At 43.0% G+C, this 17726-nt stretch overlaps 1 protein-coding gene across 3 annotated transcripts in view; it reads right to left on the bottom strand.

The window, feature by feature from the left end:
* Nucleotides 1-1609: 1609 nt before the first annotated feature.
* The window catches only part of PER2 (period circadian regulator 2), a 72933-nt gene continuing 56816 nt past the window's right edge, over nucleotides 1610-17726 (bottom strand). For all 3 annotated transcript variants that reach the window (XM_073674438.1, XM_073674437.1, XM_073674439.1), the window contains exons 15-23: nucleotides 16003-16141; nucleotides 15066-15163; nucleotides 14483-14851; nucleotides 12109-12321; nucleotides 11138-11985; nucleotides 10855-11038; nucleotides 10545-10734; nucleotides 9645-9795; nucleotides 1610-2959 (exon numbers count right to left, since the gene is read on the bottom strand). In XM_073674438.1, coding sequence (XP_073530539.1) covers nucleotides 2861-2959; nucleotides 9645-9795; nucleotides 10545-10734; nucleotides 10855-11038; nucleotides 11138-11985; nucleotides 12109-12321; nucleotides 14483-14851; nucleotides 15066-15163; nucleotides 16003-16141 — 2291 coding nt within the window. In that variant the 3' untranslated portion in view covers nucleotides 1610-2860. The remainder of the gene's footprint in view (nucleotides 2960-9644; nucleotides 9796-10544; nucleotides 10735-10854; nucleotides 11039-11137; nucleotides 11986-12108; nucleotides 12322-14482; nucleotides 14852-15065; nucleotides 15164-16002; nucleotides 16142-17726) is intronic.

Here is a 17726-nt window from a genome sequence, read left to right as displayed (position 1 = left end):
AACAAACACACAAAAGAACACTCCAATACAACACTAGTATTTTGTTGCACCACCTCAGGCTTTAATAACAGCTTGCAGTTTCTGAGGCATGGACTTAATGAGTGACAAACAGTACTCTTCATCAATCTGGCTCCAACTTTCTCTGATTGCTGTTGGAGCCTTGTCATGGACCTTTTTCTTCAACTTCCACCAAAGATTTTCAATTGGATTGAGATCCGGACTATTTGCAGGCCATGACATTGACCTTATGTGTCTTCTTTCAAGGAATGTTTTCACAGTTTTTGCTCTATGGCAGGAAGCATTATCATCTTGAAAAATGGTGTCATCATTCCCAAACATCCTTTCAATTGATGGGATAAGAAAACTGTCCAAAATATCAATGTAAACTTGGGCATTTATTGAAGATGTTATGACAGCCATCTCCCCAGTGCCTTTACCTGACAAGCAGCCCAATATCATCAATGACTGTGGAAATTTGCATGTTCTCTTCATGCCGTCATCTTTATAAATCTCATTGGAACGGCACCAAACAAAAGTTCCAGCATCATCACCTTGCCCAATGCAGATTTGCGATTCATCAGGACTTTCATCTAGTCATCCACAGTCCACGATTGCTTTTCCTTAGCCCATTGTAACCTTTTTTTTTTCTGTTTAGGTGTTAATGATGGCTTTTGTTTAGCTTTTCTGTATGTAAATCCCATTTCCTTTAGCTGGTTTCTTAAAGTTCGGTCACAGACATTGATTCCAGTTTCCTCCCATTCGTTCCTCATTTGTTTTGTTGTGCATTTCCTGTTTTGGAGACATATTGCTTTAAGTTTCCGGTCTTGACGCTTTGATGTCTTCCTTGGTCTACCAGTATGTTTGCCTTTAACAACCTTCCCATGTTGTTTGTATTTGGTCCAGATTTTAGACACAGCTGACTGTGAACAACCAATATCTTTTGCAACATTACGTGATGCTTTACCTTCTTTTAAGAGTTTGATAATCCTCTCCTTTGTTTCAATTGACATCTCTCATGTTGGAGCCATGATTCATGTCAGTCCACTTGGTGCAACAGCTCTCCAAGATGTGATCACTCCTTTTTAGATGCAGACTAACGAGCAGATCTGATTTGATGCAGGTGTTAGTTTTGGAAATGAAAATTTACAGGGTGATTCTATCATTTTTTTTCCTCAGAATTGAGTTATTCCATCATTTTTTCCCTCTGCTTGGTCTGAAAAAAATTACCCTTACTGAGTACCACATTTTTTTTCTTTTCTTTTAGGTTTTCTTAAAGCCGTAAAGTTGCCATTTGAAATGACTTTAGTTTTGTGCCATGTCTGTGATCTGCTTTTTTTCAACAACATTAAACAACTGAATGAACATCCTCCGAGACCGGTGATTCCATAATTTTTGCCTGGGGATGTACATGTATAATGCTTCGTTTTGTCCGTGATGGCTTTGTAGAAAAATAAATTACTTGCTGCTAGGTTCCCTGCTGATTATAGCTAACCACTGGGTGCCCCTGGACAACCCACGATCTGCTTATTATTAACAGAAGAAAGCACTCAACAATATTCAAAAGTGTCATAACAAAAAACATACAAATACCAAATAATTCACCACACACTACAAAATAAAATGTTTTTTACTGTCATTTGGTCTACCAAAGTTAGGACAGACAGGACAGAAATAGATCAGGGGCACAAAACAAAAATTACAGGAGAAGCATTTGGTCACAACCTCTTTGAAGGTAACAGTCGCAGTAATGAGTACACATGGTCAGGTCCACAGTGCAGGTATACAGCTGATGACTTTACTATATGTAAGATCCATACTCCTTATGAACCTGACAGATTGATACCGCCTCAATGATGACACACCACAGTGCGGTATATTCATTTTTCTACATGGAACATACATAAAACATAGCGCAGACGGAGAGACAAGCACGGTGGTCTGCATCTCCATACACCACCTTGTACACTAATCTTTGGGTCTAGAAAGAAGGTTACTGAGGAATGGAGGTGGATTGAAAATCTTCAACCCAGTCCCACCACATAACCTCCCTCATTACTAATGGATTGCTGGTCATCAACTTACCAAGAAGGTCATGACAAATGCACAAGTTTAGGAGCAGTAAAGTCCACGGAACTGGACAATGCCAAGAGGATGTTGTTTGGGCAGACATTTTTGGTGGAGAAGAGACATTAAAGTTTATATAACGGGTCACGGCCTCCAAAGCCAAAAGTATGTGAGGCAGCAAAAAGTGTCAGCACAATTTAAGTAGATCACATAAAAAAAAGAAAAGAGTTCAGAATCTTTGTGTCAAAAGTAAAACTGCTATCCTCTATCTGCTGCAACAATAATATCCAGCGCTCCAAGAGAGAATTATAAAAAAAATACAACTTTTATAATTATCAAACGCCTGAAAAATTGGTTTTGTATAATGTAAAGAAAATCAGAAATCTAAAATTCCTCCATGTAAAATGCAGTGTGAAGCCCTAACGTGAGATACTATAAGGGAGGGCAATAATCCAGTGTTAGACTTGTAGATATCGAAGACGGTTAAAATTATTTGAGATAGGCCACACATAAATAAATAATAGAGTGCATTGGTAATCCAGGGTCCCAGCTGGAGAGGGTAAGGATGGCACCAGCCAAGAAAGTCACATTGTGTTCGAGTCCTGCGAGCGGGGAGAAATGTAAGCCGACCAAGTTCTGCTGTCCGGACGAGAGGAGACGAAAATACAATGTCCGCACACGAGTGTTTCTGACAGATCTGTAGTCACTTTATGCATCCAGGAGTTCATTAGGGCATCAGGAGAGAAATGTCGGGGGGAGGGGGGGGGGGGTTAACCCCAAACTTTATTGCCTTTTTTCAATCACATGACTCCATGATCCCGCTGAGCTCCAGCTCCTGGAGAATATCTGGACAATCTTCACAACCTGGACTTCTGTCCTTACAGAAAACGCAGCCCTGGAAAACAATGTAAAACACTGGATGAATGGGACGACATAGACGAGGAGCAGCAGCGAGAGTAAGGTAGAGGTCACACACTTACAACATACCTAAAAAATAAAGGAAAATGGACGAGATGGCTCAAAATGGCACCAAGGAAGAGCGAAATTAGAAGTGGAATCTGATTTTGAAGCTACGGGAATCTCCTCTATAGTAAAGGTTTGCACCAATGTTTCACAATATTGAAAGTGGTCCATGAAACTATAAGGGTATGTTCACAAATGGCCAATTTGCAGTGTTTTTTTTTTTTGCACCAGAATTCAGAGTGGTGGCAGGAAAGATGCGGTATATATTATTCGTGTTTTTACAGAGTTTTTCATCCATTCAACTGAATGAGTGAAACATGCTGCAAAAATGCACAAATTAAGAAAAAGGAAAAAACCGCGTGTGCATGAGATTTCAGAAGTCTCATTGATTATACTGGTACTTTAAAACGCTGTATATATTTTACTTCGTATACTGCATAAAACACAGCAAAAATGCCGGTGTGAACATGCCTTAAGTATAGCCTGAGCTAAGACAACTTTTTACAAGGATTGTCTTTAATGGGAACTTCAGTAGGGATGCATTAGTTTTGCCTCTAACTTCATCAGTTATGAGCGCCCAGTTCTGCCAATAGCTATAACTCTGGGTGATCAAGTCTGGCCCTCACCAAACTGAGAATCCTATGAGATTTTTTGGAAGACCACTCCTGCGGCCTGCCTTGTACACCTAGTCCCACAAGTAGGTGTAGACCACCTATATGAGGAAAGAAAGACTGACCCTGTCACGCATAATGTAGGGGCGGCAGTGGCCATATCAACTCCAGGCAAACACTAAATACAACTCTTGCCCCGAGTATCACTAGCTTACATTAGTCGCAAGTTGTCACTAACCCTTATGTACATTTCTACCAAGTGTTATTAGGGGGTTGTGCCATGTAGGCAGCCAAAACTATTTTTTTTTTCCATTTAAGTTATGTAAAAATAATATAGCGCTGCGTTAATGCCGCTACTACAGTACTAATGCTGCACCTACGTAGTTTACTCAGGTTCTCCTCCCCACCAGAACGATTGACCTGCTGCTCAGGAACAGCAGTACCACAATGTTTGGGAACAGGTGTCTGCTGTGCATATTGACTGCACTAGACCACCACTTTTGGAGATTATTTCTATAAGAAATGAATGGCGCGGCGGTCAAGCATGCGCACTGCCGCTCCTTTATAACAGGGATAAAAGTTCTGGTGATTGGTGAGGGTCCCATCAGTTAGACCCCCTCCGATAAGCAAGCTATTACCTATTCTCTGGATATGCGATACTTGTTTCCAATAGACAACCCCTTTAACAGTGTATTTAATAGAATTGCTTTATGAGAGTTGCCATAACTTGCCCCTAGCAGACTGCAGGCAGATGAGGACGTCTACAACTACGGCATCTTGCAGGCCATTACCGGACCACTTCCATGTGTAAGAATATTATGGAATTACTACTTAAGCAAAGTTCACAGAGTTTAGCCTGATCCCAGTATATTCACAGTAAGTAACGCACGTGTATAGCCTAATCCCTTTGTGTACTACTTACAGGACACCACCTATAAAAGCAATCACCACCTGTCACAACCATGTGTACAGTCCGCACATTTCAGGATCTTTAATCCACACGCAGGTCTAAATGTAGGCACTAGTGTTTTCAGCTCAGGAAAACTGTGTCCCGAAATTGTGCCGTTCCAGACAGACTTGGCTATTTCCAGAACAGACTTATCCCGCAGCCAATTACAGCATCTGCTGAGGACAATCCGATTGGCGAATTACCGAGCAGAACTTTGTATATAGTCCTGCTGTAGTCAGGCATCTGCCCAAGTTTACATCTTAATATTTCTATGCTATGAAGTGATCGCAGCGATCACAGAGAGTATAAACATTGAAATGTTCGGTCGTATATAATAAATCAGTTATTTTTTGTGATGCTGATATACGTAAATGTTCCTGGTCCCCTAATAATGTACATTGCAGTGATGATTCGATTTGTTTTAGAAATTTCTGTGGACCGTCCCAGTTATTTTATCGGAGCTTGCAGAAGCTACATCATTAAACAGGTATGAAACAGATTTCAGCCTCAGGTGTTTTTTCAATGAATCTGCCACGTGTGAACATTTCTTTAAATTTTCTCAATTTGGATACAATGGGATCAAATTAATATTAAATAAAATTCAAGACGAGATGGGTTACACCCAAGAGTGCTTAGAGAGCCTAGTTATGTTATTTCTGAGCTTGTTTATAACAACTGTCTTCAGTGTTTGTAGAGACTAATAATTGTCACATGTTCAAATAGATGTATTGGATGTCCCAAACAATTTTAGACCTTTCATCGGAAAAGGTGTTGTCCAATCGTGGACCTTTGCAGCACATTGCTAGGATATGTTGTAAAAATCAGAAAATGTCCTCGTTTTGGTCACAATCCAAACAATCCGGTCACCACTTTAAAAGGGTTTTTACCATTTTATGACATTCTGACAGATCAGGATATGCAATCACTTTATAATAGGGGAAGCTGCAAGAATTCAGCTATTAACCCTGAGAATAAAGGGGCCATGCAGTGGTCAGTCAAGCTTTGCCTTCTCTATAAGAGGATTTGTTAGAAAAAGTGCACATACAACCAGGGTTGGCCTGGGACTTAAATTCAGCCCTGGCATTTGAAAGCACACAGGCCCACTTGCTATGAAGTGAATGTGATATATGTTCATCAATTTTTGTGGATCGCTCAAGATATACAAACTGCTGTGAAGCCAGAATAACGCTATGTGAAATTTAAGGGGAACCTGTCAGGTCAGATAACTATTTACTTGAAAATAAAGGGTTACTCTGCAGGTTAATTGCATTATGAAGGTGCCCTGCTGCTGTACTAAAAGTGCGGTGCCTGGGACGAAATAAATTTTATTTCTCCTAGGAGCCAACAGCTTTCAGTCATGAAGGTGTTTCCGGAGTAATTACAGTCACCGCACACACAGCAGTGAGATTAGCAGCTTTAAGCACGCCCTAGCACTTTGACTGACAGCCGGCTGTGCACTGCTGCACAGCTGGCTGTCAGTCAATGAAAAAGAGCAGCGAACAGAGACCAGGCCCACCCACAAAAGTGACTTCACTATCGGGGGCAGGTCTGGTCTCTGCTCTCCCCGTTTTCTCCTTACAATGCGCACTAACAGTGCCCTCTCTTTCTGGCTTGTCACTTCTCATTAGAGCCAGCGAGGTTGTGCACTGTCACGGTGCACTGACAAGAATATAGCACAGTGACAAGGGAAGTCCTACTGAGCATACATCAGAATTTACAACTGACACATGCTCAGTAGAGCAGGGACTAGCCAAGCCCCCTGAAATGGATGTCACTAATGATGCCATTGGCAGACACAAACAGAAAAGGGCCCTTGTGCAAAAACAGTATATGGGCCCTTTGCAGTTCAATAGCTCATCATAATGCACAATTCCACCTGTTTTGGAGGTGGAACTGGGCCCCCTGATCTTTTGGGACCCTGTGCAACACCACAGGTTACATCAATGATATGTCCGTCCCTAGATGGCACATCGTTTCAGGGTGGGGACAGAGGCTGTGGCACTGACGCCAGCCTCTGCCTCCTGATGACAACTCATTTGAGTATTCCAGCATGCAATGGGGATTTTCAAACATCAAAGCGGAAATGGATAAAAGACAAAGATAAAATTTGTTGCTTAGGGATTGATGATATATCTAAAATTAAAGGGGTTGTCCACTACTCGGACAACCCCTTCTAAATCACTATTATTTTATTCCTCCCAGTAAAAAAAAATAGCACTTTTACTCACCTCTGGTGCCGACGCCGTTCCAGATGATCCCTGTAGCAATTTAGCGGCTTCTTCACTCTACCCTCCTTTGGATGTAACCTACATCCAAAGGAGATGAGAAAGCATACGCAGCTCTCACTTTCTCGGCATGTCTGGATTTGTCCAAAAGCGAGGAGAGTTTTCATTTTAGACCCCTTTAAGCTAACTGGCTGCATCGGCGTCATGCCCTCCTTCCTTCATGTACTGAATGCGGATAGGAAGAAATGAAGGTCAGGTCACCACTGGAGTTAATCCCTGCACAGTGATGGAATCTAAATAGAACAAATGGGGCGTCAAGGGGAAGGTTTGCATGTACGTCCCTGGTGTGAAGGAGAGGCCCACAGCTGGCACCAGCCCATCTGGCATTGGCTAGAATTGCCAGATGGTCAGTCCGGCCCTGCATACAACACACTGTAAAAGTTCCCTCATAAGCAGAATTGAGCCCCTTAGACATGATTATGAGATTAAATTTATTTTGCACATCTGGATTGTCCGAAGTGGAAAGCCTCTTTAACAACAAGCAATAAAGTGTCTTCCGGCTGGGACCCCCAGTGCTCAAATGTAATCGGTAGGAAAACCCAACAGTTAGCGTCCAGTTTCCCAGCAGAGGCATCGGAGACAAAATAACAGAGTGTTCATCCAAATCAATGGGCTGTGTTTAACGCAGGACAGGATAGGCCCTCTATAGCAGGAGACGATCTATACAATAATGGGGGAGAGGGACATCTATTCAGATCTCTATTTCTTTCTATTAACTTGGTTTTCTTAAAGGGAATGTGGAAACAGAAAATGATCAATTTAAAAGGGAACCTGTCACCAGGATATCCCATTAAAAACTACAGCCACCACCTTAACCACCTTATTTTACAGTAGTCTAGCAACCTGCATGGAAGCCCCCAAACCCTTGTGCATGGCCCAAAAATACCTTTTCTAATCCCCTCACAAGGAACAGTCAGGTGTCCAATGGCCATTGCTGGTCTTGCTTGGCGCCCTCTTTCTCCTCTCAGTCGACGTCCTCCTGCTCCACTTCACATGGATTCAGCACCCCCAATCTTGTTCCTGCATAGACATACTTCAAGCTACCTTGCTTTACTTTCGGGTCATCAGCTTTTTTTTGTCCTCTCCCGGCGCAGCATGGCAGAGCGAAGTATGCCTGTGCAGGAGAGAGATTGGGGGTGCTGCGTGGATGATGTAGGACACGTTATCCACATGAAGCAGGGCAGGAAGAGAGGAGGCGCCAAACTAGACCAGTAATCCCATATATAAAGCCTATTTTTTGGGCTATGAAGAGGAGGTTAGGGGCTTATAGGCAGGTTGCTAAACTACTGTAAAAGAAGTGGTAAAGATGTAGTTTATACTGGGAAAACTGGGTGACAAGTTCCCTTTAAAATCATGTTTTTGTGTTAAAATGTTACTGTCAAGTAATTAAATTAATTTAGTTAATTGGACAGCATGAAAATAAGCAAATTTGCAATTTACTCGCTTTTTCTGTCTGTGGTCATTCTCCTGCAATGAGCTTTTATCTTTCATAGTGTACAGCTGGTTTCCATGGAGCTTGGCCACTAATGCCTGCCCAAACCCTGGTTAAAAGTGCGTAGTAGCTACATGATAGGAGAGGGGTTAACTGCGAACATCCCATCCACCTCTTTCCAGCCCATTGATTTCTATACAGCAGTTATCGGCTCATCTCCATCCCACTCAGCTCCTAAAACACTGCTGTTATAAATCTTGCAAATTCACCAGCCCCCACCTTACGCTTCTCCCAGATCAGGTCTCGTAATCACAGCTCTCACTTTCCTGAGCCGTGTGCTTGTTCATATGTGTATTATCTATATTTTTGTGTGTTAACCTAGTGGTAACAGTGTACACTCCAGAACAAACCCCTTACTGCTCAATGTGTTACAGCAGAAATTGTGCTGATCTTTATAGTTCTACTAATAGTACAGCTCTGCTACTCATCATAATTGTCACTTAAAGGAGGATAAATCAGGACACAATTTTTTTTTTTATAAAATCGGGAATTTTTTTTTTCCATGTCACAATCTGGATTTAAAAAAAATAAATAAATAAATACATATATATATTTTCACACTGGTCACTGAGGTCATTAGACCTAAAACTTCTTGTCCTTTACAGAAGTCTTTTCAGCAACCTCATTATCATTAATAGGAGATGTCACAGCTGACCCTGCTTGCCCTCCTTTCACAACGACCTCTCCACGAGCTAACTAGATGCTTCAATAAAAATTAGCATCTGACTTAGTCTATTGCTGCTAATGTACATGTGTATGTTCTGACAGAACAGTCAGTACAAGGCTTGAAAATTGCAAGATTTCCAACTTTTTTTTTTAAATAAAAAACACAAAACATTAGCAAAAATGTTTACAAAACACATTCCCTTTACCTGGACAAGCCTTTAAACCATGATGTCAAACTCAACCACACAGAGGGCCAAAATGAAAAACTAGGACAAAACGCGTGACAACCAGTATACAGTATAATGGGCCCCACAAGGTCCTCCCTACAGTATAATGGGCACCACAAGGTTCTCCCTACAGTATAATGGGCCCCCCCCCCCCCAAGGTCCTCCCTACAGTATAATGGGCCCCACAAGGTCCTCCCTACAGAATAATGGGCCTCACATGGTCCTCCCTACAGAATAATGGGCCCCACATGGTCCTCCTTACAGAATAATGGGCCCCACATAGGGGTGACGGTTCTGGTGTCGCGGGCCAAATAAAACCACCCTGCGGCCCAGATTTGGTCCATGGGCCAGAGTTTGAAGTATATGCGTTAAACTATGTTAACTCACCGTGCCCTGTACTGCCCATGGAAGGCCTCCTCTTTGCATCCACGGATGAATCTCTCCTAGTTCCTTCTTCTGGTCATCTGTAAAACGTGGCTGAAGCTTCTGCATAGATTTCAGTCTGTCACGATCCTTTTTCAGAACTACATCAATGTCCCTATTATTGAGAGACCATAATATACAAACATTGACACATACAGAAGTATCCTCTCAAATGCCAGTTTTATTCTAGGATGTTCACATTTGTCTTTGCTTTATAAAAAAAAAAAAGACCTCAAGGGCACATCTACAACCACAATAGTAAGACCATGTTGGTCACGTCCAGTACGTATTTCTGTTTTTCAAGGGCGATTTTTTTTTTACAACAAATTAAATGAAAGGTCTTCCAGTTAAAAACCATATTGGAGTTAAACTGCAGTCAAAAGGATCAAAAAACGTAGATTGCCCAACTTTTTAGTCCAGCCCCAAAAAAATGGCAACTGAGTCAAATTTCTTTTTTTCATATTGAAGTCTATGGAAAACAGATCATAACAGATGCGCATCTATTATACAATCCATTAATGGATCAGTTTTGCACATGTCCAGAACAGTGGAGGTGTACAGAGGTGTACAGAAACCCCACTAGTAAAAACGGATCTGTTAAAAAAGGAAAAAGATGGATGCAAAACGTAAACCAAAGTGCATGTGTTTTTGGTCTTTTTTTTTTTTTTTTTTTGTAATACTGAATCCATTGCAAACAGAAGAAAATGTGAACAGAGCCTTATGCTCTATGACCTACATTTCTACAGAGATCATTGCAGTGAAATGTGTAGAGAAAGTGATGGCGGCTCCGGTCTAGGTGACCGGCTGCACACTGGAAAATATATAACTATTCTTCTACATTTCCACCAATTACCCCAAGTTTACCGTAAAGGAATTTGGTAGGTCATCATAACATCTTCATCTGCATTGGCCATTAGAAGCCACATGGGATCTTGTAGGACATACTTCATAACCGACTCGCCACTTCCGGATGTTGACCCCTTTGCTTTTTGATTGTTCTCTGAAGAGTCAATGCTTCCAAAATACTTGCTGCTGTGACTGGTCCGACTACTCCCTGGAAACAAGAGGCAAATTGGAGCATCATAATGAATAAATACTATACTGAATATTACATTTGTCTGGCAAAGTGGCGACATCAGGTAAAGTGATTTCCCTGCTAGTGTTGCCGACTCACCTGTCTGACTGCCGGATGTGCCATTCCTATTGGATCCCGAGGTCAGCGATTCGGAAACTGCAGATGAACCCCAGCACGTCCCAGAGCATGCGTCTTCTTGGAGAAGTATATCCATTAGGTCACTGCCTGTAGAAAGAGCATCACTAGTGTGGCCATCTGCGGGAAATTCTGTCTGTGCTACAGACTGAAGGGTTAGAAAAAGAAAAATGAAGGTTATGAGTCTCTGAACTGGAAGTCTAAAGCCCATTATGTGCAAATGTGCTTTAAATTGTGTTGTAAGTACCAAGTCTGGAGCTTCACAGGGCTGCGGCCTGAATGTACTGTTCACAGCACCTCCGACACCTGTACCCTCCTCTGAGCGATCAGCCTTTTGAGACTCCTCCAACTGCAGCAAATTGAGCTGTAGAGGAGAGCTGCAGCGAGACTGGAAAAGAGGGGGAGATGGAGGCTCTCGTGGAGTTGATGAGTGAGAAATTCCTCCCTTCTTTGGTTCACTTGGGAGGGCTGGACATGAAAAAGGCTGCAATGGACAATGGCTCTGCAATGGCTGAGGGGCACAGGATGGTTGAGGGCCAGGGAAGCCATGATGTGCAGGAGTGAATACAGGTTGGGGGACAGGGAAGGTGGTTTGGGGAACAGGAAAGATGGGAGTTGATGGTTGAAATGTTGCTTGTGGTGGATAAAATGGTGGAGGTACCGGGAATGGATGTGAGGGCGGTGCCATGGGATAAACATTGGGTGGCAGACTAGGTTGGTACATGTAATTTGGCAGCACAAGAGCTACCATGGGTGAAAGCAGAGGAGCAGGAAAAGGAGGCATATTGGATGATGTTCCACAAGGCATTGGAATTCCATTATCACTTGGCACTGGGATCTGAGGAGAAGGAAAAACTGGCAAAGGATAAGCAGGCAACACTGGATAAGGTAGGGGAGGACAACTGGCATGGGACGTGTCCGACTGAGACCAAGCTGTGATATTGAGCCCTGTGAGAGGGCAGCGATGGGCCTGGGGGACACCAGAACTGTTGCTGTCCCAGGATTCTGGCCGCACACGTTTCACTTTAGGCTTTCGTGTTTTTCCACCTCTTCTTCCAGCAATATCTGCTCCTTGTGCAGCATGAGACCTCAGGACTTTAAAGGAAAGGAAAACATTTATTAAGCTCTCTCTCACCTTCATATGGCAAAAAAGAAAAAAGTTATAAGATGCTCACAGATATACTTATCCACAAACTTCATCTCACTTTTAGGACTCACCTCCTGACTTCTCATGCATGTAGGTGTTGCACCGAGTCTGGAAGGCACTAAGCCGCTTTACATCCATGAAACCATTGAGAAAATCTTTCTCCTCCTTCTGCGTGTGAGCTACAAGCACTTCTTTGGTTAACCCAAGCTGTTTATAAGGCTCCTTTTCTGTGTTGCCCGGTGGAATTGGTGGGACGTCGGAATGTGACTGCGCGTCCTCCAATTCTATCCAGATACAAGAGCAGATGTGTTAGAAAATGTCACACGAGTAGTCTACAGAAATGTTCAGTCTAAGTTGTCAGAGCGAGTTGTTTTCAATCTACGGAAAACACCCTTGGCTGTGTAGTTCAGCGAGTCCTCCTCCTATATAAAGCCCACCAGCACAGACCCCCATGCAGTGCACTCCAGAGCCTGACTGAGGACTCTGCTAATGAGCGACACTGCAGGGTGAAGGACACATCAGTAATGGAGTTTTATCAGCCCTAATTAGAGGTCTGCTTGGCCAGATAAAAGGAGAACATGTAAATTACTTCATTTCTGCCCAGGACACCTCCAGATATGTCAATACTGATCTCCAACAAGCAGTCGATAAAGCAGAAAAAGTCTAAATTAATTCTAATCAAACAGAGGACACATTCAGACAAACCAAAGAAAGATTATGTAGCATTTGTACTGCATTAGACTCTAAAAGGGTTTTTCCAGCTTCACCATACTGTTTGCCATCAGGGTGCCTGTATTAAGAACAATTAATTCATCTGGTAGTCACATGGCAGAGCTGCAGCGGTGACGTAACTGCTGCAGCCAGTAACCACAGTGCTGGACTAGGCGAGACTAAAGGGAACCTGTCACGTTGTACATGCAATCTAATCTGCGGACAGCGTGGTATGAAGGAGAAGCTGAGCAGAATGAGATATATAGATATATATATATATATATTATATTATATGCATACACACACACACACACACGTTAAAAAAAGAAGACTTGATACAACTTTTATTTTGTTCTTTGAGTCCAAAGGGCGGTCCTACTAGTGACTGACAGCCATCTCTTACAGTCATACATGGAAAGACAGTCAATCACGGAATAGGACTGCTCACTGGACTCATTTATACACACACCAGGGATTTCAATGAATAAAATGCAATTTTTTATTGAAACTTTTCCCACAAAAATGTATTTATTTATTTATTTTTAACACCGGCACATAAATGGCAAGCAGAGAGGAAGCCAGAAAACCCCCTTAACCAGTAAGCATATTAGACTCTGGATCGGGGTTACCATTGACCCCTCCAGCATTAATGATAGTAAAACGCCCAGCAGCTCTCCTCACTCTGTAGAAGAAAATACTTGCATGAAAGGACACGGTGAATCCTAACAATGCTGTAGATGATTTCTTTTATAAATCCATGCAGTGCCGTTCCCCTGACATTTCTGCTAGAAATGTATGATAGAACTAACCGCTGGCCATTATTACTCCCCGTGTGAAAAACAAGCTACACACAGCTGTCTGTTTAGTTTTCATAAAATTCCAGGAAGAACAAAAAAAAATGAAAGTCACCGATGGAAAATTCTAACAAAAGAGGTTCCGTAATAGTCACATTATAGGGAATATACAGTTATACAGTAGCCACAAGCAGGAAATGGTCCTGTAACCTTCCCAACAAAACATCGCACCCAAACGGTAGTAATTGTGGCAATTTTACTGATTGCATAGTATGAGCCTTACACCACAACCCCACTATCAGTATTTGGTCAGTATTTTTTCTCAGGAGTGGGAGACAAACCCAGGTGAGCAACAATCAGAGAGAAGGTATAATAGAAACAAGTCACCAATTCTGCATTTATCACCCACTCCTGGTTTTGGCTCCCACTCCTGAGAAAGAATACTGACCGAATACTGATAGTGGGGCCGTGGCCTTTGGGTAGTGTCACACGACTGTTTTCTCACTGTCTGAGAAAAAATGTCCGACCAGAGTTGGACCATCTTCTCCATTCTGTCAGTTTGTGAAAATCAGACCACACTTCGATGTCATCAGTGTGGTCAAATTTTTTTCCCCCGAATCTATAGATGTGCATTCCCGATTTACACGCAGATCAAAAATCGGACATGTTGCCAATATTTTTTCCACAAACCACTAGGTCCAAAGAAAATAAACATATCAGACAGGTGCACAGCCCCATCAAATATCATAGATATGAGTGCTATTCCTGAAAATATAAGTGCTATGGATAGCACTTATATTAAGTAAAGAAGTTTGGGGAATTCTCTATTTGGTGACATGCTCAAGAACAACAAATGCCACAAATCCTTAATCATCTGTGTCCATAGGTGCTGTTAGTACACGGTCCTGCTTTTTTCTATATACCTACTGGTAATATTTACCTGCTTCTGGTTGCAGTTTTTTGTCTCCCACATGCACAATGGTGCTGCTGTAGCTGCAGTGGCTGGTAAGAGACACCACACTCTCAGCCTTGGCTGCCATCGAAAGCTGTGTGATTGCAGTGCCACGAACGGACAAGGATGCAAGAGATGGATGCGGCAAAGAGCCTGGAACAGTTTGGGATCTGGCGGTGAATCCAGTCATGCTGGTGGAGAGCACTACAGGTTGTCGGCCATGAGTAAGGTTTGTCACACCAGAAATGGGATTGATTGTAGGGCCTGGACAACAATCCGGCATAGTCTGAGGGTTCTGAAGACTGTTTCGAGGAATTGGTGTCGGTTTCGGAATAATTCCTGACAGACGCCGGTCATCTGGAGCATGAAACGTAAGGTTAAAGCTAAACTAAATTCTGGAATATGTACAAGGATCACAAATAAAACAAGACAAGTAGTTAAAAAGATCCCCCACCTTTACCAAAGTGTTTAGGGCAAGCAAGCATGCTTACTTTCTACACAGACTGCAAATTGCTCCACATGTAACAGGGTATGAAGCTGGGAGATAAGAGCCTTTGTTGACCGATCTCACCTTCTTGCCTTTGGTCGCAGGATGCAGAAGATGTAGTGTTCTCCAGCGAAACAAGGTCATGGCTATCAGACATTAAAGCACTACAGCTCTCAAGGTATCTAAACCGATAAAAGCAGATAAAATGCAATAATGAGGGTCTTCACAGAAACAGATTCATGTAACTACAGGGCGGGTTTCACACATCCAACTAGCATACACAGACCACGATGTCCGGATGGGTCTCACCAGAACTCAACAGCCCTGTGTATGCTTATGAGTTGGGAAATCTGCAGCCGGTCCGGATATTGCGGTCCGTACTGTGATACACGGATGTGAGAAGTCAGCCTTAAAGATATGGAAATGGCGCTGCCAATAATCCTTCCTCTACCTCAACCACATTCAGCTGAGGAGGCATAAGTAATCCAAGGAAATTATGAAGACACGCTGCTTGACGATGCCATGTCAAAGGCTGGAAGCAAATTATTCCCAACACCCAGTCCATCACACGTCATAGATAAGAGCACCTTACTAGATGTCCGTCCATACGATGGAATATCTCAGCCAACATGGTTTTAAGAAGTACACTGCTATAAAACAATGCAATCTACTTTACAGCAGGCATCTGGATAACCCCAACAAACCCTTTGACTTTAATGGGAGAGTTGTGGGCATGCTCTGTGCAGGGAAAAAGGAGCCAAGCCATCATCTTCATCTATGGTCAGTATTTTTCTGTGTGATCTGCCCCTGGATTGACAATAAAGATGCTATCTTTCCCTCTAGTGAGATGATTGCTTTTACAGGTTTCCATTCCTAAACATGGAGCGCACCATGATGGTGGAGCTCTGTAATCTCACGCTCACTCACTATGTAATATAGCATTCAGGGGTTTCGCACAATGTCACATCTTAAACATTTGCTTCTAACAATATATTAATTGAATCTATAAACTTGCTCTCACCTGATCACACTATCCAGACAGTTGATTTGTTGGTACGAGTAGGGGGGCTGCTTTGCTGGAAGCTGCGGGGGGCTGGCAGCCATGCCTGAACCTTCACTATTGAGGTCTTTACTGCCACCATTCCCACTATGGCTGGTACCTGAGAGAAAAACAACAATGACGAGGTGTGCAAGGAGCACGAAATCATGAGCGGTACAGCATCTTCTAGTCACAGGTAGACTGTCCAGTCATCTTCCAATTCTCATTCATGTCCATTGTTGCACATCTCAAAAAATCTCAGTGCATAGAGGCTACATGAAAGAACAGCTCATGTTCTCGAATATATAGTTACCATTAGAAAACCATGGCTGCTTTTTACCAAAAACCGCACAACTCCTGTCCAATGGCTTGGTGTGGTATTTCAGCTCATACTAATTTTGGTAAATGGAACAGATCTGCATTATTTCATGCACCCTATATACAAGACTGGTACTTGTGAAAAAGAAGCACTTTTTGGCAACCTCATATTACATCTTTACCATGGAGAAAATAGTGCAATGGTGCTAACTAGAGATGAGCGAACCCAAAGTTACAAGTTCGGTGTTCGTACCGAATACGAGACCGAATGGGAGAGAGGGGGGAGAGAGAGAGAGGGGGGAGAGAGAGAGAGGGGGGAGAGAGAGAGAGGGGGGAGAGAGAGAGAGGGGGGAGAGAGAGAGAGGGGGGAGAGAGAGAGAGAGGGGGGAGAGAGAGAGAGGGGGGAGAGAGAGAGAGGGGGGAGAGAGAGAGAGGGGGGAGAGAGAGAGAGGGGGGAGAGAGAGAGAGGGGGGAGAGAGAGAGAGGGGGGAGAGAGAGAGAGGGGGGAGAGAGAGAGAGAGGGGGGAGAGAGAGGGGGGAGAGAGAGGGGGGAGAGAGGGGGGGAGAGAGGTAAAGAGGAAGAGAAAGAGGAAGAGAAAGAGGGAGAGGGAGAAGGCCGCATCCTACTTGGGGAAGAGGAATCAACAGTGGAGATTCGCAATCCGAATGAACTATTATTGCCCAAATTGTGCCCCACCAACATCCAATCCCCACAAGCACCCTCCCCATCACACTTACTTTTTCTTGCTTTGTCAACATTACACTGTGTTCCAAATAATTATGCAAAAAGTGTTTAGGAGTGATAAGGTAAGAATTTTTTTGTTTGTCAGTTAAACTCATTGATGGTGATGTGTGTCAGGGCTCTTTATATCACTGTAAGCAATTGCAGACACCTGTGCTAACTAGTTTGGCAGGTGTGTCCAATGAAAGGCAAGACTACTTAAGAAGGCTGTCCCACATTATTAAGCAGCCTACATTTTCTGCCAAAATGGGAAAGAAAAAGGATGTGTCGGCTGCTGAGAAGCAACAAATTGTGGAGTGTTTAGGTCAAGGCATGACTACAATCAACATTGCCAAGACACTTCATCGTGATCATCGCACAATCAAGAAATATGTAGCTGATTCATAGTACACACGTGTGCGTGCTGATAAGGGAAAATTGAGGACTCTTTCCTACAGGCAATTAAGTCAGGTTAAAAGAACAGCGGCAAAAAAGCCTTGTCATAGCAGCAGACAAGTTTTTGAAGCAGCTGGTGCCTCCAACGTCCCCCGAACAACAAGATGCAGGGTCCTTCAGAGGTTTGCAACTGTGTGTAAGCCATCCTGTCGACCTCCTCTACCCACTGTACACAAGCAGAAATGGCTCCAGTGGGCCAAACAATACATGA

Source organism: Phyllobates terribilis, unplaced genomic scaffold, assembly GCF_046119375.1.
Source record: "Phyllobates terribilis strain yellow unplaced genomic scaffold, ASM4611937v1 Scaffold_3__8_contigs__length_932513732, whole genome shotgun sequence".
NCBI classification, from domain to species: Eukaryota; Metazoa; Chordata; class Amphibia; order Anura; family Dendrobatidae; genus Phyllobates; species Phyllobates terribilis.
The sequence above is the reverse complement of the archived record's forward strand: the minus strand, read 5'-3'. Positions and strand labels throughout refer to the sequence as shown.